Source organism: Equus asinus, chromosome 2 (assembly GCF_041296235.1).
Source record: "Equus asinus isolate D_3611 breed Donkey chromosome 2, EquAss-T2T_v2, whole genome shotgun sequence".
In the NCBI taxonomy this organism is placed as follows: domain Eukaryota; kingdom Metazoa; phylum Chordata; class Mammalia; order Perissodactyla; family Equidae; genus Equus; species Equus asinus.
Window position 1 is genome coordinate 161,260,538 of NC_091791.1, and position 17,908 is coordinate 161,278,445.

The window sequence follows — 17,908 nt, forward strand, 5'->3', positions numbered from 1 at the left end:
ATGGTCATTCCTGCTGCATGGCCGATACTGGTAGCCACTATCCTTCTTCCTTGTTCCCAGACATCTCAGCTTTGCCAGTCTCTGGGTGTGGTGAAACCAAAGTTGGCCCTTCACAGAGTGCACTAAAAAGCTGGAGAAGCTGTCACTCACCCCACTCTCCCTTCCCTGCAAGGGGAACTATTCCAGCTGAGGAGTTCCTTCTTAGCACTGAGTGTTACTGGCCTGGAAGGTGCGGGCAGAATGAAGCTGTTTTTCCTTCCCTTTCTGTGTGCTTATTCTCAGGGGTTTTGTTCCACGGTGTTGCTGAAGTTTCCTAAGTGGACTCCTGGGCTCTCCCAGAGCTGTTTTTGCTCATGGATAGCTTTGTAATTGGGTTTTTTTGTTTGGTTGTTTGTTTTTAATTATTTTACTGAGGTCACATTGGTTTATAACATTGTGTAAATTTCAGATGTACATTATTATATTTCAGCTTCTATACAGACTGCATCCTGTTCACCACCAATAGTTTCGTTTCCATCCATCACCATACATATGTGCCCCTTTACCCCTTTTGCCACCCCCCCTTTCCCTCTGGTAACCACCAATCTGTTCTCCTTATCTACGTGTATATTTATGTAATTGCTGGTCTTAGTGGAAGGACAGAGGCTGTGGTCTCCCACTCCCCGATCTTGGTGACATCACTCTTGAATATATCACATTTTTATAACTTCATGAAGATCTTTAAGATTATAAAAGCCTCTGAGAAATGTGTGATAAAGAAAATAAATGTTGAACTCACTGTTTCCGAGGCTTTTTGATCACAAAACACTCATTGATATCCCGTAAAAATAATGTTCTTCAGAACACCAAGTGTGTCTGAGAGATTAATTCAGCCTCAGCTGTTCAGATCCAGCTCCGCCTGGTGCTCAGGGGAGGAAAATCAGGCCGCCTCCAATCCCTTCCCTCCTTGCTCTCCAGGAGTGCTGCACTGACACCTGGGCTGAATTAGGTTCTGGGCTGAACGCTAAATCTTGCGACTCTCAGGGTGCCTTATGAAGTGCAGTATTTAAATACGCTCTGACTATAGCTTGATCAGTTAGGGGCTCTCTTTCCTAGTTTGTGGTGTTAACAAGATAGTAAATAGGGCGAAAGCTGTTTCTCTTTTTTATCTTCTTCCAAAATCCTATCTTTATACTCCAAGTCAAGCAATTTTTATTTTCTTCACAGCATTCCCCTACTTCATCTTGGAAACTTTATCTTAAAATATAGTTAGAATTCTTGGATGATCTGATCTAAATTTCACCAAAATCAGCCAATAGCTTCTAAATACTGGAAGAATATGTCCTCGGTTTTGTGCTGTTTATGATGTAATGGCTACAAACATGGCACACTTTTAAATTTCATCTTCCTTATATTTCCCCCTCCCTTTCTTATGTCATCATTCAACAAAGCAATAAACCAAGCCCTCATTCCTGGCATTTGCCCATTTCTGTGCTGTTAATGCTCTCACGTTGGCCGATTTCAAGCTGCCAAAGAGATGTCACTGAGCACAAAGTTGGAAAGAGAATGCACACAGCACACCATTGCATTGTATTTCCCATATACAAATATAACAAATGTAAATCACCTCAGGAGTATAGTTTATGGTAAAATAATTAGGAAGTGACAAGTTTTAAGTATTTATTACCTTTTTAAATATAATTTACTTAACTGTAAGTTTTAATTTTTAACAATGGGCATGTCCTATAACTGGCTTACAAAATTCCTGAAATTTTTACAATCAGCTCTTCCAAGCCAGTATAAGCTGGCTCCAGCACAATATCGTATTATTTCCAAAATTCCTGTTGCGTGTTTAGGAGAACAAGCCGTAGACAGACAAGCTCTGTGTCGCCTCTTGAGACTGGAGATAGAAAAAGGGAAATGACATCCTCTGTGTGTCTTTCAGATGGGTCGGTCAGCGAGCCAGACATGGCGGCCAACTTCTGCCCTGACCACAAGGCACCCATGGTGCTGTTCTTGGACCGTGTTTATGGCATCAAGGATCAAACTTTCCTGCTCCACTTGCTGGAGGTTGGATTTTTACCTGACTTAAGAGCCTCTGCCTCTCTAGATACAGTAAGTGGCTAAAAGAAGCAAAACTATTTTCCCCATCATTTTAAACTAGTAACATTGGATTTAGAAATGAATATTTGCTACCCACTTACTGATGACATATTAGTAGCTTGATTTAAAGGGTGAGAAAACAGAGGTACCAAGAAATGGAAGATCTTAATTTATTGGGCCAGAGACTTAGATGTACATAAACCTGACCTCAGATGTTCAATCCAGCTCCCTCTATTGCAGAGTTTCTCAACCTTGGCACTGTTTGTTGTGGGAGGCCATCCTGTGCATTGTAAGATGTTTAGCAGCATCCCCGGCTCTACCCACTAGATAGCAGTGGCACCACCCTCCTAACCCCCAAGCAGCATTATAGGCAGGAATACTCTTCCCACTCTCACTCCTTAAGCTACGTGCACTGACCATCAGGAAGGAGAGCCTGAAGCTCAGGGCGTGACAAGGTCAATATAAGAGACCAAGTGCAAATCCAAGTTTGGAAGTCAAGTGTGAGGCAGAGTAATCCAACATCAACAGCCTTCAAGACCAGAGGCCCCAGAGTTAAAGAGCATAGGTGCCAGATGCCCCAAGTCAGGACTAAGCAGAGAGACAGTGCACCAGGAGTCCTGGGTCCAAGGAGCAAGACCAGTTAGATCAACTTGAGTCCGAAAAGGATCTCACCGGTTTAGGGTTGTTTTTAGAGAACCAGAGGCATGTCTTCTAGATCAGTCATGAAGTTTCTCAAAGGCTCCACCTGGTGTCTAACAGAGATAGAAGTCTTCGCTCTGGTAGTGGATGATCAGCCAGCCAATTCCTTAACTGAGATGGATTCCATTTGAATGGGTTACACAGAAACGGATGGGGTTACCCAGAAATAGAAAGCAGTACAAAGTCCATCTGAATAGGCACTCCATCCCCATATGTGGCATGGAGGTAAGAAATGGTATATCCATAATGTGTTAGGGGCATATGATCCTTTTGGATAATTAAAACTATGCTTCCACAGCTACTTTTGTTTTGAGCTTTCCTATAAATTCCTTGATTTAAAAAGTAATAATGTTTTTTAACTTGTGGAACATTCCTAAGGTTCCTGATCAATGCATTTGGTTTTTTTGTAGATCAAATAAACAGCAGGTGCTATTCTAGCACTTGGTGTTCAAATCACATGCTTGCCTAAGCACCATTTACAGCAAAAGAAGTTTTATATTCAGTTCCTCGGCACATGCATTTTCATGCATTCTCTTTTGAAAACTTTTAAGCCACTGAAATCAAAGCTCTGTCCTTCCTATTTTAACAACTCTGTCTTCTAAAGTGATAAATGTGAAAGATAAGCTGTTTCTTTTGGTATGATTACTGAAGCTTCTAGGAGAAAAACTTTTGATAATTAATAGGAACCCCCAGAGATGTGTATAGTTCAAAGAAAACAGCTTATTAAATCATAAGCTATAGAAAATGTGTTACAAATATAACGTCTGTGATCATCACAGGAAATGATAATATTTAATCTCTGTGGATCTCAAAGCTTCCTTTGAAGTTCTGCACTTTTCCAAGATGGCAGTTAAGCATGTTTTGGCTGTATTTAGTGTCACTAAATGGGCCTTCCTTGAATCCAACTTGTCTAAATGATGAGAGAAAATGTGAGTGAGAATTACAGCAGAGTTTTAGAGAAAGTCCTAGGTTTCTGTTCCTTGTACGCTTTTTCCCGTGCAGAGTTAGGTTTCCTTTGGTGACTTCTACCCTCATGTCATTTACCAGATGGCAAATTGCTCACGATGGTTATAAATTAAATGATGGGGGTCAGAGTTTGATTTTCTCTCAGTAAAACTGTCCCCAAACCAGTGAGTTTGAGAGCTTGCTCAGCCTATAACCATTTACTCATCTCAAAATCACAAGAGGACAACTTATGAGTCTCCATAAGGTGAGAAAAGAGAGCTAAAACCAGAATAATCACGTGGTAGCTTGGCAGTCGGACTTTGCAAACATCAGGCATGTTGGGTTAGACTGGTCATCAACTGGTTTTAATAAGGGTTTTGAATTTTCCTTTGAAGGGAACGGATGTCTGTGGATCATTTGAAATGAGTTAGGATCAGCCAGCTAGCCTTTGCTTTCCTTCTCTTTATCTTTTCTTTTAACCTGATTTTTTCATTTAAAATGCAAAAGAGAAATAGGTCTGCTGACAAGGTGGAAAGTTGTTCGCTCTGTGGCTGTGAAACACAGATGTGTGTAAGCTTCCCACCCTGCTAGATGGGAGCTCAGTACACAGGATAAGCTTGGCTCTGGCTTTCCTGGAGAGATTAACCAGCGTCCCAATCCCCTTTCCTTAGGTTTCCCTGAGCACCACAGAGGCGGCGCTGGCACTGAACAGGTACCTATGTTCCGCCGTGCTCCCACTCCTCACAAGATGCGCCCCGCTCTTTGCTGGAACAGAACACTACACCTCGCTGATCGATTCCACACTACAGACAATATACAGGCTTTCCAAGGGCCGTTCCCTCACCAAAGCTCAGAGGGACACCATAGAAGAATGTTTGCTTGCCATTTGCAAGTGAGTACCCCTCGCATGTTCTTCACGTCTGTGTATGTGTCCATGTTGGCTGCATTTAACTGTATAATCTAAAAACTGGTGCATCTAGTCTGAGGAAGCTTCCAGGACTTTCTTGTACACCAGCCCTCACTGAAACCTCTCCTCATAGGATGTGCTGGGTCCCCCATTTGCCACAAGCTCTTTCTGATCCCCTCTTCCTTGAGGCTCATCTCTCACCATGAGGAAGTCGGGAGGCACAGCTCAGGCTCCAGCCCTGGGGTTGGTGGACCAGGAGATGAGACTGACCTTCAGGCCAGTAGTATTCAGACTAAGAATTAATGCTCTAGTTCCTAAGATAGAGCCAGAAGCAGATTCCCCCCTTCTGAATGAGTGGACCTTTACACAGAGGCCAGATGCTAAAAGTGTGACTCAAGGCAACCCACTTCGATGCCCCACAAGGCCTGGGGCAAAGAAAAGAAGGAAACTCCAGTCCCAGTGGGGAATTAAGGGCAATAGTTTTCACCTCTGCAGATGGGCATCAGATCCAACTGAGGACAAAGGGTAAAGTCACCCCAAGAATTCTTGGATCCTCAGGAAACTATGTCCAGTCTGGTGGGGTCAAAGGAAGAGGGCTCCTCCCATGGCAGGTCTCAGCAGCACATCCAGAACCAGGATCTGCTGTTTCAAGCCAGTGGTTTCCCACCTCAGCTGCATGTTAGAATCACCTGGGGAGCTACTACATGAAGGCCCCAGTGTCCAGGCCACGGCTCAACCCAAAAAATGAAAACCATTGGGGATGGGACCCCGGCCTCTAGCTTTTGTAGCTCCCCAGTTGATTCCAAGATGAAGCCAAGATTGGGAACCACTGCTTTAGGTTGTTCTGAAGACAGGACCAGCAGGCATCACCTTTAGTGGCCAGCTGGGCATGGTCCTGATTCTTGTGGAACAGGTTGTTTCATAATCACACAGGAGATGACTGTGCAGTAGGGGGCTGGGGCTACCTAGGAAGAAGCAGTTGATCGTTCCTTTTAGAACATCAAGCTGAAAGGCAATCTCACATTTATATTTCAAATGTAACAGTGGTCCTTACATTTAAAATGCTGTATTAAAATTAACTTGTATCCCCTCTTTCTGTCTTCTAAGGCCTCCAGGCTTCAACTACTTTAGGGGACAAGCTGTGTTGTTGCCCAGGGTGTGGAGTGGAGGGTGGGAGAGTGCCTCCACTCGGGCCCTGTAAAGGGGTTTCCCTCTGAGATCCTCTATGAAAATCAGGCCCTGTGCTCTGACACTACTTCATTAATTCCAGTATTTTTATAACTGGCAGAGAATTAAGCTCATTAGGATGTCATGGGTCTTAGAAGAGAGACAAAGCTTGGTAAACACACTTATAGGCCTCAATGAATTCATAGGATAACTAGGGTTTCCATTCTGTCACTTCAAAAGGAAGAGCAATGGTCCCATTACTTGTGTATCTCGGCTTCTCCTTGTCTTCTCAGTGGTGGCTGAGGGAATAAATAATGGGTTTACACAAAAAGAAATCCTTCCTATCAGCATGGATTCTCTAATTGGCTGTAACTCCATCAATAGAACTGCACATCTTAATTCTACCTTTTGCTAGATCTGAACTCAGCAGGTATCTTAGGAACCAAACCAACCAAGGGATGCTGTCTCCCAGCGTACACTATTCCTAGTCAAAAGGTCATGAGGAAATTGATCTTAGCTGCAAATGTTTTTAAATAATCAGACCTTAGGGAAATTAGAATTTTACATCAAACCAGAAACATAGCTCACAGCCCTAATACATACTATATCTTGGGGGCTTCCACACTCCTCCTCTTGGCCCATTTGAGCTCTAGATAGAGCAGACAAATTGATACTTAACTAGATTTTTCATTATTTTTAATGTCAGGAATTAATAGAGATTGATTGCACTCCTTGATTTTATTCAAGTTAGTCAACCTAAGGTGATATTGCTAATTAGCTAAACAATGTGAAAATTTGAGGAATTTTACATCATAATTACTGCCTTCAGAGACAAGGCCATTTACTTGCTGTATATTTTGACTGACTTTTTCACTCCAGGGCTTTTAGCACAAGGCCAGCTCTAGGAAAAGTTGTGAAACTGCTAAGTCTCGTTGTCCATATCCATTCAGGTCCATTGTCCTTGTAGAGGCCGCCTGGGCTTTCTTTCCTGGCATTCCAACATTTCACTTCTTAGTTACGAACTTTGCCTCCATGGCTCCTTAGGCTTCTGTGGAAGGAATTCAAAGGGTCATGAAGTGAATTTGTAGGCCAAATTGTATGTGCATGCATGTGCACTTTTCTCTGGGGAGAATCCAGAGCTTCCACTAAGTTTTTAAAAGGTTTGGCAATCTAAAAATAAAGACTAACTCATGTTGCTTCTCTCTCCTTTCTCTATCTCAGAATTCACTTGCACCCAATGCCAGGGCCATGAACTCTTTGATAATTTGGTGAATTGTTCTCTAATTAGTGCATTTGCCTTTCAAAGGCGGTTTTTTTTTGTTTTTTTTTTTTGAGGACAGAGTTTAACCCAAAGAAGTTATTCCAATAATGAGAATTTCAGGGATCAGATACTAACTCAGAGGGCCTTAATGTTACCTTCAGATCACACCGGTAGGTGGCCTCAGATTCCACCTGTGCAGCTAGTCAACTCTAGGTTCTCCCTTTACAGAGTTCAAGGGGACGGTCGGTCCTTAGAGATGACTATAAAATCAGCTGCACCTTCTTTCTGTTATATTCTTTGCACATAATGACTGGTGTAGTTTGTGCACAGACCCTAGAACATCTGGTCACATGATGGTTGGAATTTAACCTTAGGTAGCTCTCAATTCATTAGCCACACGTCCCTCTTTCTGTATTTTAACTATACTCAGTTTTTAAGGTGTTTTATCATTGACCGTGGTTTACCCAAGATCTTGTGTTTCAGGAACTAATAGTTTTGAGGCTTAGCTCTAATATTTGGTTTTTGCTGGTGTTTCTTTCACTCTTTCTTCCTTTGTTACTTGCTTATTTCTTTCCATTCTATCCTCCTGTTTTTCTCATTCCACATGGCAGCCACTTGAGGCCTTCCATGTTACAGCAACTCCTGCGACGTCTTGTTTTTGACGTGCCTCAACTCAACGAGTACTGCAAAATGCCTCTTAAGGTAAACCTCTCCGTCGTTACAGAAACACAGCCCAGGGCACAGCAAACTGCCTTGTAAAACGTGATGTCCTCACAATTTCAGGAGCAAAATCCATGGGAAGTGGGTTTGACTCCTTCATGTTGAGGGCTGACAAGATACAAACCACAAAATCGAATCCCGTCTTGAGTGTCCAGATTGAAGAGAGTAGATCAGCTAGACTCATTGGCTGTTCCGGTTTTCCTTAATGACTTGCCACCGGCTACTTGTTATTTAGCAGAGGTTAGTGAGGGACCTGGATTTTGTGCTTTCCCACCCTAATTAGGTTTTCAGAATGTTTTCAATCTCAAAAAGCCTTGAAGGCCCTGTGATTATTCATCTAAGTGCAGAAACTAAAGCGTCCCTTTTCTATTTCATACTGTTTTGTGCTTTTTTCTTCTTTTGCAACAGATCCTCTCTTTTGTTTTTTACTTTTTTTCTTTTTCTTTATTAAGGAAAAGTAAGGCCACAGAGCCCTCTTCTTTTTTGGTTGCCTCATTCCTATTTTTCTCATAAATGACAAACACTGTACCACTAGCACTGGGTGGGGGGACCCCAGAATCAGCTGCGCCCCCAGGAGAGCAGTGTTTTGATCTTTTACTTCTGAGGCACCTGCCATATTTGCATATTCAAAAGTATCAGCAGTGGCCAGCCACACCTGACGATTCTGCCTGGTGATTTGAACAGAACTTTTCCTTCGTTTCAGAAGTAGTCCAAGCAAGGATCCCAAGAAGCATTTTTCTGGGATAAACAGAATTCCCAGGAGCCTGTAGTTCAATTCTCTTTCTCCATGCCAGGCGGAAAACAGCTTGTATGTTGCCAGAGACCCCACAGCCCTCCACAGGCCCATTCTTCTCTCTAACCCTAACAGTCCCAGTTTTAATCCCCAAAAATGCTTTAGCTGAAAACCACAGTTTTCAGAGTTCAACTTGGCCTTGCTTCCTCAGAAGCCCGGTGCTGTCAGCTGGATTCTGGCTCCCAAAGAGGCATCACTGAGAGCACTCAATAAGCTCACTTTTACCTCTCAGATCAGTGGGATTTTCCTTGGAGGATGTGGATCCCACCTGCTGGGATGGGAACATTGGTGGTGTACTTCTCCCCTCTCCTGGCCATATGTGGAACTGCTGTAACACAGCAGGGCCATCAGAAGGCTCAGAAGAAAGGCAAGGAAGCCAGGAACAGTAACCAATGTAGAGAAAAATCTTCAGACCCACAGTGTGCATCCCACCAACCTCTCCCCATATCAGCGTTACCCAGGATCTTCCAGATTTATAAGCAAAGGTCTCAGAAGCAATTCTGCCCACCTCTGACGAGCTGAAACAGCACACAGTGACTACTTTCAGAGGGTATCATTTTCTCACTTGGAGCAGAAACAATTCATTTCCTAGTAACTGACAGGGGCACCTTAGGAGGTACCAGAATTAATCAGGCAGATTTAGCTCAGGCTGGAGCTCATTAGCACAAAAGCAGACCGTTCCCAGTGGTGTTTGAGGGCCTCTGTGTGGATAACCCAACTGTTTCAAATGTTGGTTTCACTCTCGTAATGGCTGCTTGCTGTTTTGTTCTCCCCTGCATGTTGTTGCTGCCTGTGGATCTTCTCTACCCCACGCCCCCGCTGCAATGCTGTGCTGAACCTCCCAGCTGCTGACGAATCACTATGAACAGTGCTGGAAGTATTACTGTCTGCCTTCAGGATGGGGGAGCTACGGCCTAGCTGTGGAGGAAGAGCTACACCTGACCGAGAAGCTCTTCTGGGGGATTTTTGACTCCCTCTCCCATAAGGTAATGGGAGTGCTTCCTGAACAAGAGGGAGGCCCTCAATGCCCCAAGCACCTACGAATACTAATAACTAATGTCTATTCAGCGTTTCCCACATGCTAGGAACCGTGCCAAGCACTTCACAAGCATTTTATGTTCATCCTCACCCCAAATCTCTGAAATGGGATCTACTCTAATCCTCATCTTACAGGTGAGGAAAGTCTCAGAGCAGCTGAATACCTTACCAGAACTCAGAGCTGATACATAGGAGAGCGACTTTCTGAGTAAATTACAGAAACATTTCCTCGATTCAGTCTTGACGATTGACCCCTGCCCACATTCTTTTCCCCCTAACACTGTCTGGCCCCTGTTAGCCAGCCTTTACCAGGTTCAGGCCTAGAGGAGAAGCCGTGACCTCTGCTGTGTTGTTGGGATGTGGGATTATAGACCTTACACCATTCTGGGGGAGTTCTTCACAGCCCCTTGTTTGAGGAGACGCTTGAGGAAAGCTGAGGGTCTCTGAACCCCAAGCCTTACTGTACTGTCTGATTGAAATTCTGTTCCAATGCTCAGATTTGCCTCCACTCTTCTTAACCCAGTTTTAGAGTTTTGAGGTCGCCGGCTTTAAAGGTAGAAAATGTGTAGGTCTGATTTTCTTACAGAAGCCTGGAGCATGTTTGTAGCTGCATCTGTTGTTCACCTGCACTTAGATTTTCTCTACTCCTCTATTCCTGTGGTGTAGAATAAGCAGAGCAAAAACTGTCCCTAACCCCATGTTCTTTGACTGAAATTCCCTCCCAGCCGGGTTCAAGAGAGAGTGGATGTGATATTGAGCAGTCTGCTGCTGATATCAACATATGAGCCACAACAGCTCCTGAGGGGCCTGGCAGAGCTTCCGATGCCCTCTCTAGTCTCAGGTTGGGTCAATTTCTATAACCATCTATGGCAGACAAGTTTGTAGACTTCTGTGGCCTAGCAAGAACCACTTTAACCCTTAGATTTTCTTACAGTTAACTATTTGGGAACTATTGATTTAAACCTTGATATAAGATTTTCAACTTAAAGCAAATGGTAATTGAGGGCTTTACAGATTCACTTCATCCTCCAAGGATACTTTAGTTTCCACGAGGAAGTATTTAAGGGCGTCCGTGTTCCCCATTTTGGTTAACCTGGGCAAAGGCATGCATTTTATTTTTTTCAGCTAATGGGTGAATGGTTCTGCCTGGTGGCCATGGTTCGGTTTCTGTACTAATGTGGTCTTTGTTTTTCCTCACAGAAGTATGACCAAGATCTTTTCCGAATGGCCCTGCCTTGTCTCAGTGCTATAGCTGGGGCCTTGCCACCAGATTATTTAGATACCAGGATCTCAGCCACATTGGAGAAACAGGTCTCCGTGGATGCAGATGGCAACTTTGACCCCAAACCTATCAACACCATGAAGTGAGTCCAGAATCATCTCTAAACTGGTTCTTATATTTTGCCCAATAGCCAATGTTTCTCTTGCAAAAGGTAGCAAGAAATTTAACTTTCCCTTTCTTTGCTCCTGCCAACACTGTTTATCATTTCCCTTGACACTGCAAGGCACATCAGGCACTGGATTTTGTCCTCAACTTCTGAAGGCTTAATCCATCCATATCTGATTATATACTGTATTATTATATTCTAGGCTTTCTATTTTGAAGAGTGGGATTGGTTTATTTGTTATAAGAGATAGACGCTCTCCACAAATAAATGTCGCCTGAAGCATTGCAAGAACCACCCTGACAAATGATGCAATTAATTTATTAATGAGTTTTTTGACAAAATCTTCAGTCTTTGTGAATTAGGCCTGTACAGTTCTAATAGTGTCGTACATCAAAACAACTCCATAAATAACACTCAGCTGAGCTCCAGCAAGGCCTCAGGGTGTGATGGCAGAACAGCATGGGGTCCTTATTTGAGAGGCCGGACCTGCCCTTTGTCGTGCCAAGGGTTATGGAAACTTTAGAATAACCTACCACCTTTTACTTTCTTCCTCTGATTCTCCAGCACACCTCACTGGTGATGATTAGGCCATGGACAAAATATTGGACAACACGTGCCCAATTTTGGCTTGTGGCAGTTCTGCCCCTGTTATAATTATGTGTCGTGGGTCATACAGTCTTCATGTCCAGGTGCATTTTAAACGAAGAGCTCCAAAACTGCCTATAATGAGCAGGGAGAGCAGGACATCCTATCTGAGCCCCTTGGACTTGTGCTCTGTGATAGTAGTTCTCATATGAGAGGAATAGCCTGTGCCCTTCCTAGGGGCTGTCAGCTTTGATAAAGTATGAAATGTGTCTTTGGGAAAATTAAGTACATGTTCCATCAGATGGAGCCTTGAGCTGAGTGGATGGTGGGAAACAGAATTGAACCTGCTGTAAGGAAGAGGTAAAAGCCTGGGGCCAGAGAGAAGGCAGGTGCTGACTTTGGAGAGTGTCACCCTATGAAAATGTAAGTGTGCTGAAGGCTGACAAGTGGTGTGGTAACGTGAACGCTTTTATAAACATTATGAGACAATGCTGTCCTCCAGCACTTGTGTGCTAATGATGAGTGGTTCAGTCTTACTTTGAGAGTTCTGATTTCTTCACGTACACCTCTGACATCAGTATGGCTCTTCAAGTAATGTGAGTAATGGGGACTGACTCTGGCTAACTTAAGCAGAAAAGGACCTTATTGCAGGGATACAGGGTCATTATGAAAACCTAGTAAAAGCCTGACTAACCAGACCTCAGCAGGGACAGGAACCAAGGCAGAGTGACCAAATGGACGATCTCCAGGTGTCCCCATTGGATGAATCACTTGAAGAGTTCGCTGCTCTGGTCTCACCCGATTCAAGATTCAAATTCCAGGGGGAGAGAGAATCTGATTGGCCAAGTCTGGTGCCCATTCCCAATGAGACTGTGTGCACTGCGGGAAGACTTGCTCCTTAGAGGAAAGTGGAGGTGCTCTCACCAACAGAAGGGATGAAAGCTGCTGGGCTCATAGAAGCAACAGGTGTCTATCCTACTTCCGTAACTCTGGTGTTTAAACATGAGACACCAAACCCGAAAAGGTAGACAAGCTCTATTTTGTATTATTTGGTCCTCCAGCCACCCAGGTCAGCCATTCCCAGTTTGGAGCTGTGAGAGGACAGGCCAGTGTCTTTGGATGCGGGGATTCTCACTGGCTAACCTGGACAGATCTGGCTCAGGAGCCAAAGTGATTCTTCAGGAGCCAAGGGAACCCAGAGCCACTGGAGGGAGGCCGCCTATGCAGCAGAGCATACAGCAGAGACATCCCTTGATTAGCCAAGGCGAGGTGTGTGTGACCTACTCCTGGATATGCCACACCTTGAGCTCAGGAAGTTCACTGTGTCTGGAGACCAGCTTCAGCTTTGGGGTTAGCTGGTTGATCACATCCAACTGTGACAGCTGACTATTTGATCTGGCCATCTTTTCAGCACATCTGGCTGAAGTGCTTGGGGAGATTGTAATTTTTTTTCCCCTCTTTTCGCAGTTTCTCCTTGCCTGAAAAATTGGAATATATCGTCACCAAGTATGCTGAGCATTCACATGATAAATGGGCCTGTGACAAGGTAGGGATTATCATCCAACTGACAATTGTCAGGGGAAAAAAACAGCTCAAGAACATTAAAGGGTCCAATCCTGGAAATCTGCCTGATTTGTCCAAGTGACAGACTCGCCGTGCCAAGAGCATTCATTATTTCTGAGCAGCAATTTCCCAGGGTTGGTGGAGGTCGGAGAAATAGGTGGCGGCAGCTGCTGGTGCTGCTTTTTGTATTTCTCAAGAAAGTGATCGATTCTGGGAGTGTTAACTTCTTAACATTGCATTTCCTGGAGTTTGCCCCAAGCAGGTGCCTGTGCATATTTCACATAAATGCTTAATGCGGGGTGGGAGGCTTTCGTGAAATTTTTTCTTTGAATGTAGCATTGCAAAAGGGAAAATGAAATTGAAAGCCTTGCCCTTGCGTTTGGCCAGGAAGCTGAATTTTATCCTAGGGAGGACCCATGTCTTCCTATGGCAGGCAACGGTAGAACTTCCAGACACTCCTTCATTAATAAGCCTGTCCATCTGGTGTTTAAAATTCCTCGCCACATGAGGTCAGGCTGCTTAATAAGTTTAATTGCTCTGTCAGCCCTTTAATGCTGGCAGGCAAAGTGAGAAGAATGTGCCAAAGCCATCCAGGATTCCTGTGGGCAGCCAGTTAAGGATTGGGGCCGTTGTTTAGCTGCAGTCTACAGCATGTTACAGTGGCTGTCTCCACAGCGAGGCCACAGAAACCACCTCCACACAGTGCGCCCTGGGCAGGGGAGACCTTGAACCACTGGCTCAGCCTCTGTGATGTTCTGGGCTCAGCTCTCATTCTTTCATGAGTCCCTATGGGAGCTGATGGTAACCACAATCACTGTAACTACAGAATGGGCTAATAGCCCATGATTCTAGAGCAGGGGTTGGCAAACTTTTTCTGTAAAGGGCCGGATAGTAAACATTTTAGGCTTTGTGGGCCAGACATTCTCCGTTGCAACTACCCATCTCTGCAGTTGTAGCACAAAAGCAGCCTTAGACAACACATAAATAAAAGAGCGTGCCTGTATTCCGTAAAACTTTATTTATAAAAGGTGGTCAGTTGGATTTGGCCCAGGGACTGTGGTTTGCTGACCCCCCTTTCTCCAGAGCATCTTTGTTTTCTCAAGACTCTGTACCTCTGCCCATTTGACTGGCTTATAAGTTAGGGGAAAGGGACGCCTCCATGAATCCATGGCAATATCCAGTCCCTCCCTAGCGTGTGGATTTTACCTCTCAGTCTCTCTTGAATTTACTTAGAGTTCTTTCTGTCCCCGTTCCCTGGCTTTAATCCAGGCTACTGTCATCTTTTGTCCAGACGATGTGATAACCTCATAACTAGTCTGCCCACATGCACTTTCTCCAGTCTGTTCATGCTGCAGGCAGTTGACAGTTTCCTTGTGCAAATTTGGTCATATTCTACCACTGGTCTCCAGGCCAGCCCCTTCTCCTTACTATTAAGGAAGCTACTAGAAGCTTCCTTAAAGAGATTATTAAATTCCCTTAATAGCTTCTAACTATTTCTAATATAAAGATCAAAATCCTTAATATGGCCTGATAGGCACAGCCAGATCTGGCCTCTGCTACCATCTCTGGCCTCATCTCTCCCTTCACCCTCTGCCCTCCAGCTGCATCCTCTGCTTTTAGTCCCCTGCTCACACACACACAGATGCATACACATGCACAGACACACATGCACACCCTACACAGCCTGAAACCTTCCTCTTGTTTGAACCAGGCACCCATCTGCACTCGGACACGTGCACACACCATTTACCAACCCATCTTTCAACTATCTGTGCAAATGGTAATTCCTAGGATGCTTCTTTCCATACATTTACTGTTTCCATACATACAACCATACATTTACTGTTGTGGTATTTGATTAATATCTCTCTCTTCCACTAGACTGTAAGCTTCACATTTACAAGGAAACACGTTTGCTCACCATTGCCAGGTGGGCATTGATTATCTAACAAGGAAAAGAGTATTTTCCCTTGCCCTCAAGAACCTCACAGGCTTGTGGGAGAAACAAAATGAACCAGCTGTTGTGGTACAGGTTGTTCATTGCAGTGATGGGCGTGAGTGCAGGGTGAGAGCACATAGGAGTCCCTAATCCCATAGTGGGGGTCCAGGGACACTTCGTTGAGCTGGTGACATCTACAGAATGTGATAAAGGATGGGTAGTTGTTCGGACACAGGGAAGCAAGTGCACTGCAGGCCGTGAGAGCAGCAGGTACAGACCCAGGGAAACAAGAGAGAGTTTGGTGGCTTTAGGAAGCAGTAGTTCAATATGGCGGGATCATGGAGGAGAGTTTGGGAAGAAGGGCGAGAGATGAGCCTGGAGAGGTCAATAAGGTCTTTGCCACAGCTTTAGAGGCCAGAAAGAGTTTGGATTTTACCATGATGGCAGCTGAAAGTCAGAAAATTTTAAAGCAGGAGAGTGCCCCAATCAGGTCAGTTTTATAAATATCATCTGATAGTTGTATGAAAAGTGGAGTCCATGCAGAGGTGGTGAGACTGGAGGCAGGGAGACTGCTTAGGAAGCTGTTGCAGTGATCCAGGTGAGAGCTAATAGGGGCCTGAACTAAAATACTGGCAGGGAAGCTAGGGAGAAGCAGATGAATGAATACGTCTCGGAGGTTGAACACATGTGAGAAGGTGCAGAGGAGAAGTGGATGTCAAGGAAGATGCCCATATTTCTGGCTTGGAAAGTGAGTGTAGGCTAGTGCTGTTTGCGGAGATAGGGGGAACCCAAGAGGAAGAGCCGTTTAGAGACGTAAAAAGCCGGGTTGTGTTCCAGGAATGTTGAGAGGTACCTGTAGAACATCCAAGCAGAGTTTAAATAGGTTTGGAAATGAAGATAGAGGTTTGGGCTGGAAATACTGATTTAAGATTAGTCCATTTGTGGACCCTGGGCCTAGATTAGATCACCCAGGGAGGATGTGCCTCTTGAGAAGGGCCAGAAACTGGAGAAACATACACATTAAAAAGGGAGGAGAGGCAGAGACTGAGAAGGAGCAGCGGGAGGCTATGGGCCATGAGGTTGTGGAAATCAGGGGCTGTTAGTTATCTCTGTATCCACAGTGCCTAGGACAGAGCCTGGCACATACTGTGGTAGGCATTCAACCAATATTTGTTGAATGACTTTTAAAATTCTTAAACTTCTATGACTCTAGGCAACATACATTGCTGTAATTTTGCTGTGTTTGGTGGGCAAGGGGTGCAAACCAAATCAGGCCACTCCACACTGAGGGCAGGTGGTCCAATCCCCACAGGCCTTTTAGCCTTGACCTCTGTCCTTGCCTGTGAACATGACACACCGACCTGAGCAGCATTGTTCCCAGAGTCTTTTGACTCTGAGAGTCTGTCTTAAGTGGGCCTGAAACACAAGTGAGTAAGTGGAGTGGACAGCAACTAAAGCAAGAAGGAATGATAGAGCAGAGTTCAAGATTCAAGGGGCAGAGAACCTGACAGCCTTAAAGGATCAATTAGACATTTTTGAGGGGAATTTCCAAGCTCTGTCACATTCCATTATTCCATTTGTTCAGTGAAAATAGAAGCAGGGATTTGGGTCACACAGCAGGGCTCTTTGGGTGCCAAAGATATTTGAACTGAGAACATTTCTACAGAGTCAGAATGGATGGAAATATGGAATTTCCCTGGATGAAAATGTGAAGACACATCCGTTGATAAGGCCTTTCAAGACGTTAACGGAGAAGGTAAGGAGTGGGCCTCTAGTAACACTGAGTGACCTTGCTGACTTTCCTTCCTTGGGAACTGTGTCAGATGGTCAGAGGAGTTCAGGACAGTCACCCTCCAGTTCCTTAGAGACTTTCTGGGACTAGGTAACTCCTCAGGAGCATGCAAGTGGGCAATAGCCCCAGGACCAGGTTCCAAGAGCCCAGCCTCACCTTCTGTTCTTTGGCTCTGAGAGCCCATTGGAGAAAGCCCATTATCTAATCATGGAAGATAAAGGGAGTAGAGTAGAAAGTCCCCAAGAAAATATGGACAGGTCTCTTGGGTTTTTTTAATTAAGAAATTTGGTTCAACTCAGCTCTGAATTCCAATCTTGCAATCAGTAAGAGTTGTATGTAAGCTTTAGCCCTAGTACCACACATAAAGGATAGCATGGGTATTTTTGGGTGCATGTTGACCATCTATAAAATTGTGCATGTCTCTAAAGAAAATTCTAGATCTAAGAAATTCCATGTCCCAAGCTGGAAGGAGAGTTTTGTGCAGATGCATTTTGATAATGTTCCATCTTAAACAGCTACGAGAACATGAGGAGTCCCTGTCCTGTTCTTGCCCCTCTGTATCCACAAACCTTGGATAATGTCTGGTACATTCCCTCCAAAGGATGGACACTGTAGGGTCTCATACTTAACGTCAGAAAGACTGGTTGTGGGTTTCCAGTGAGATGCAGCAGAAGATATTTTGCCATAGTAATACTAGAGGAGGCGGGAGCCAATTAGCGCCCTTATCCACTGGTGGGGTCCAAGTTCTGCTGGGAGACAGGCCAGTCAGAGTGCTAGAGTGTGCTCTGCAAAGCTCTTGTGCTCACATTTTCTTCCAGGAGAAGGAGATTTATCGCTGGCCTGCCAGAGAGTCCCTGAAAACCATGCTGGCTGTGGGCTGGACCATAGAGAGGACCAAAGAAGGAGAAGCCCTAGTTCAACAGCGGGAAAACGAGAAGCTTCGCAGCGTGTCCCAGGCCAGCCAGGTATGACGTCACGCCCAGAGGCCAACACTGAGCCAGTAGAGCCCAAGGAGAAGCTGGCAAAGCT

At 44.7% G+C, this 17,908-nt stretch overlaps 1 protein-coding gene across 8 annotated transcripts in view; it reads left to right on the forward strand.

The window, feature by feature from the left end:
• The window catches only part of RYR3 (ryanodine receptor 3), a 484,911-nt gene that overhangs the window by 372,195 nt on the left and 94,808 nt on the right, over positions 1-17,908 (forward strand). For all 8 annotated transcript variants that reach the window (XM_070503827.1, XM_070503874.1, XM_070503852.1 and 5 more), the window contains exons 47-54: positions 1,925-2,094; positions 4,398-4,618; positions 7,673-7,763; positions 9,420-9,560; positions 10,813-10,976; positions 13,053-13,131; positions 16,754-16,843; positions 17,698-17,844. In XM_070503827.1, coding sequence (XP_070359928.1) covers positions 1,925-2,094; positions 4,398-4,618; positions 7,673-7,763; positions 9,420-9,560; positions 10,813-10,976; positions 13,053-13,131; positions 16,754-16,843; positions 17,698-17,844 — 1,103 coding nt within the window. The remainder of the gene's footprint in view (positions 1-1,924; positions 2,095-4,397; positions 4,619-7,672; positions 7,764-9,419; positions 9,561-10,812; positions 10,977-13,052; positions 13,132-16,753; positions 16,844-17,697; positions 17,845-17,908) is intronic.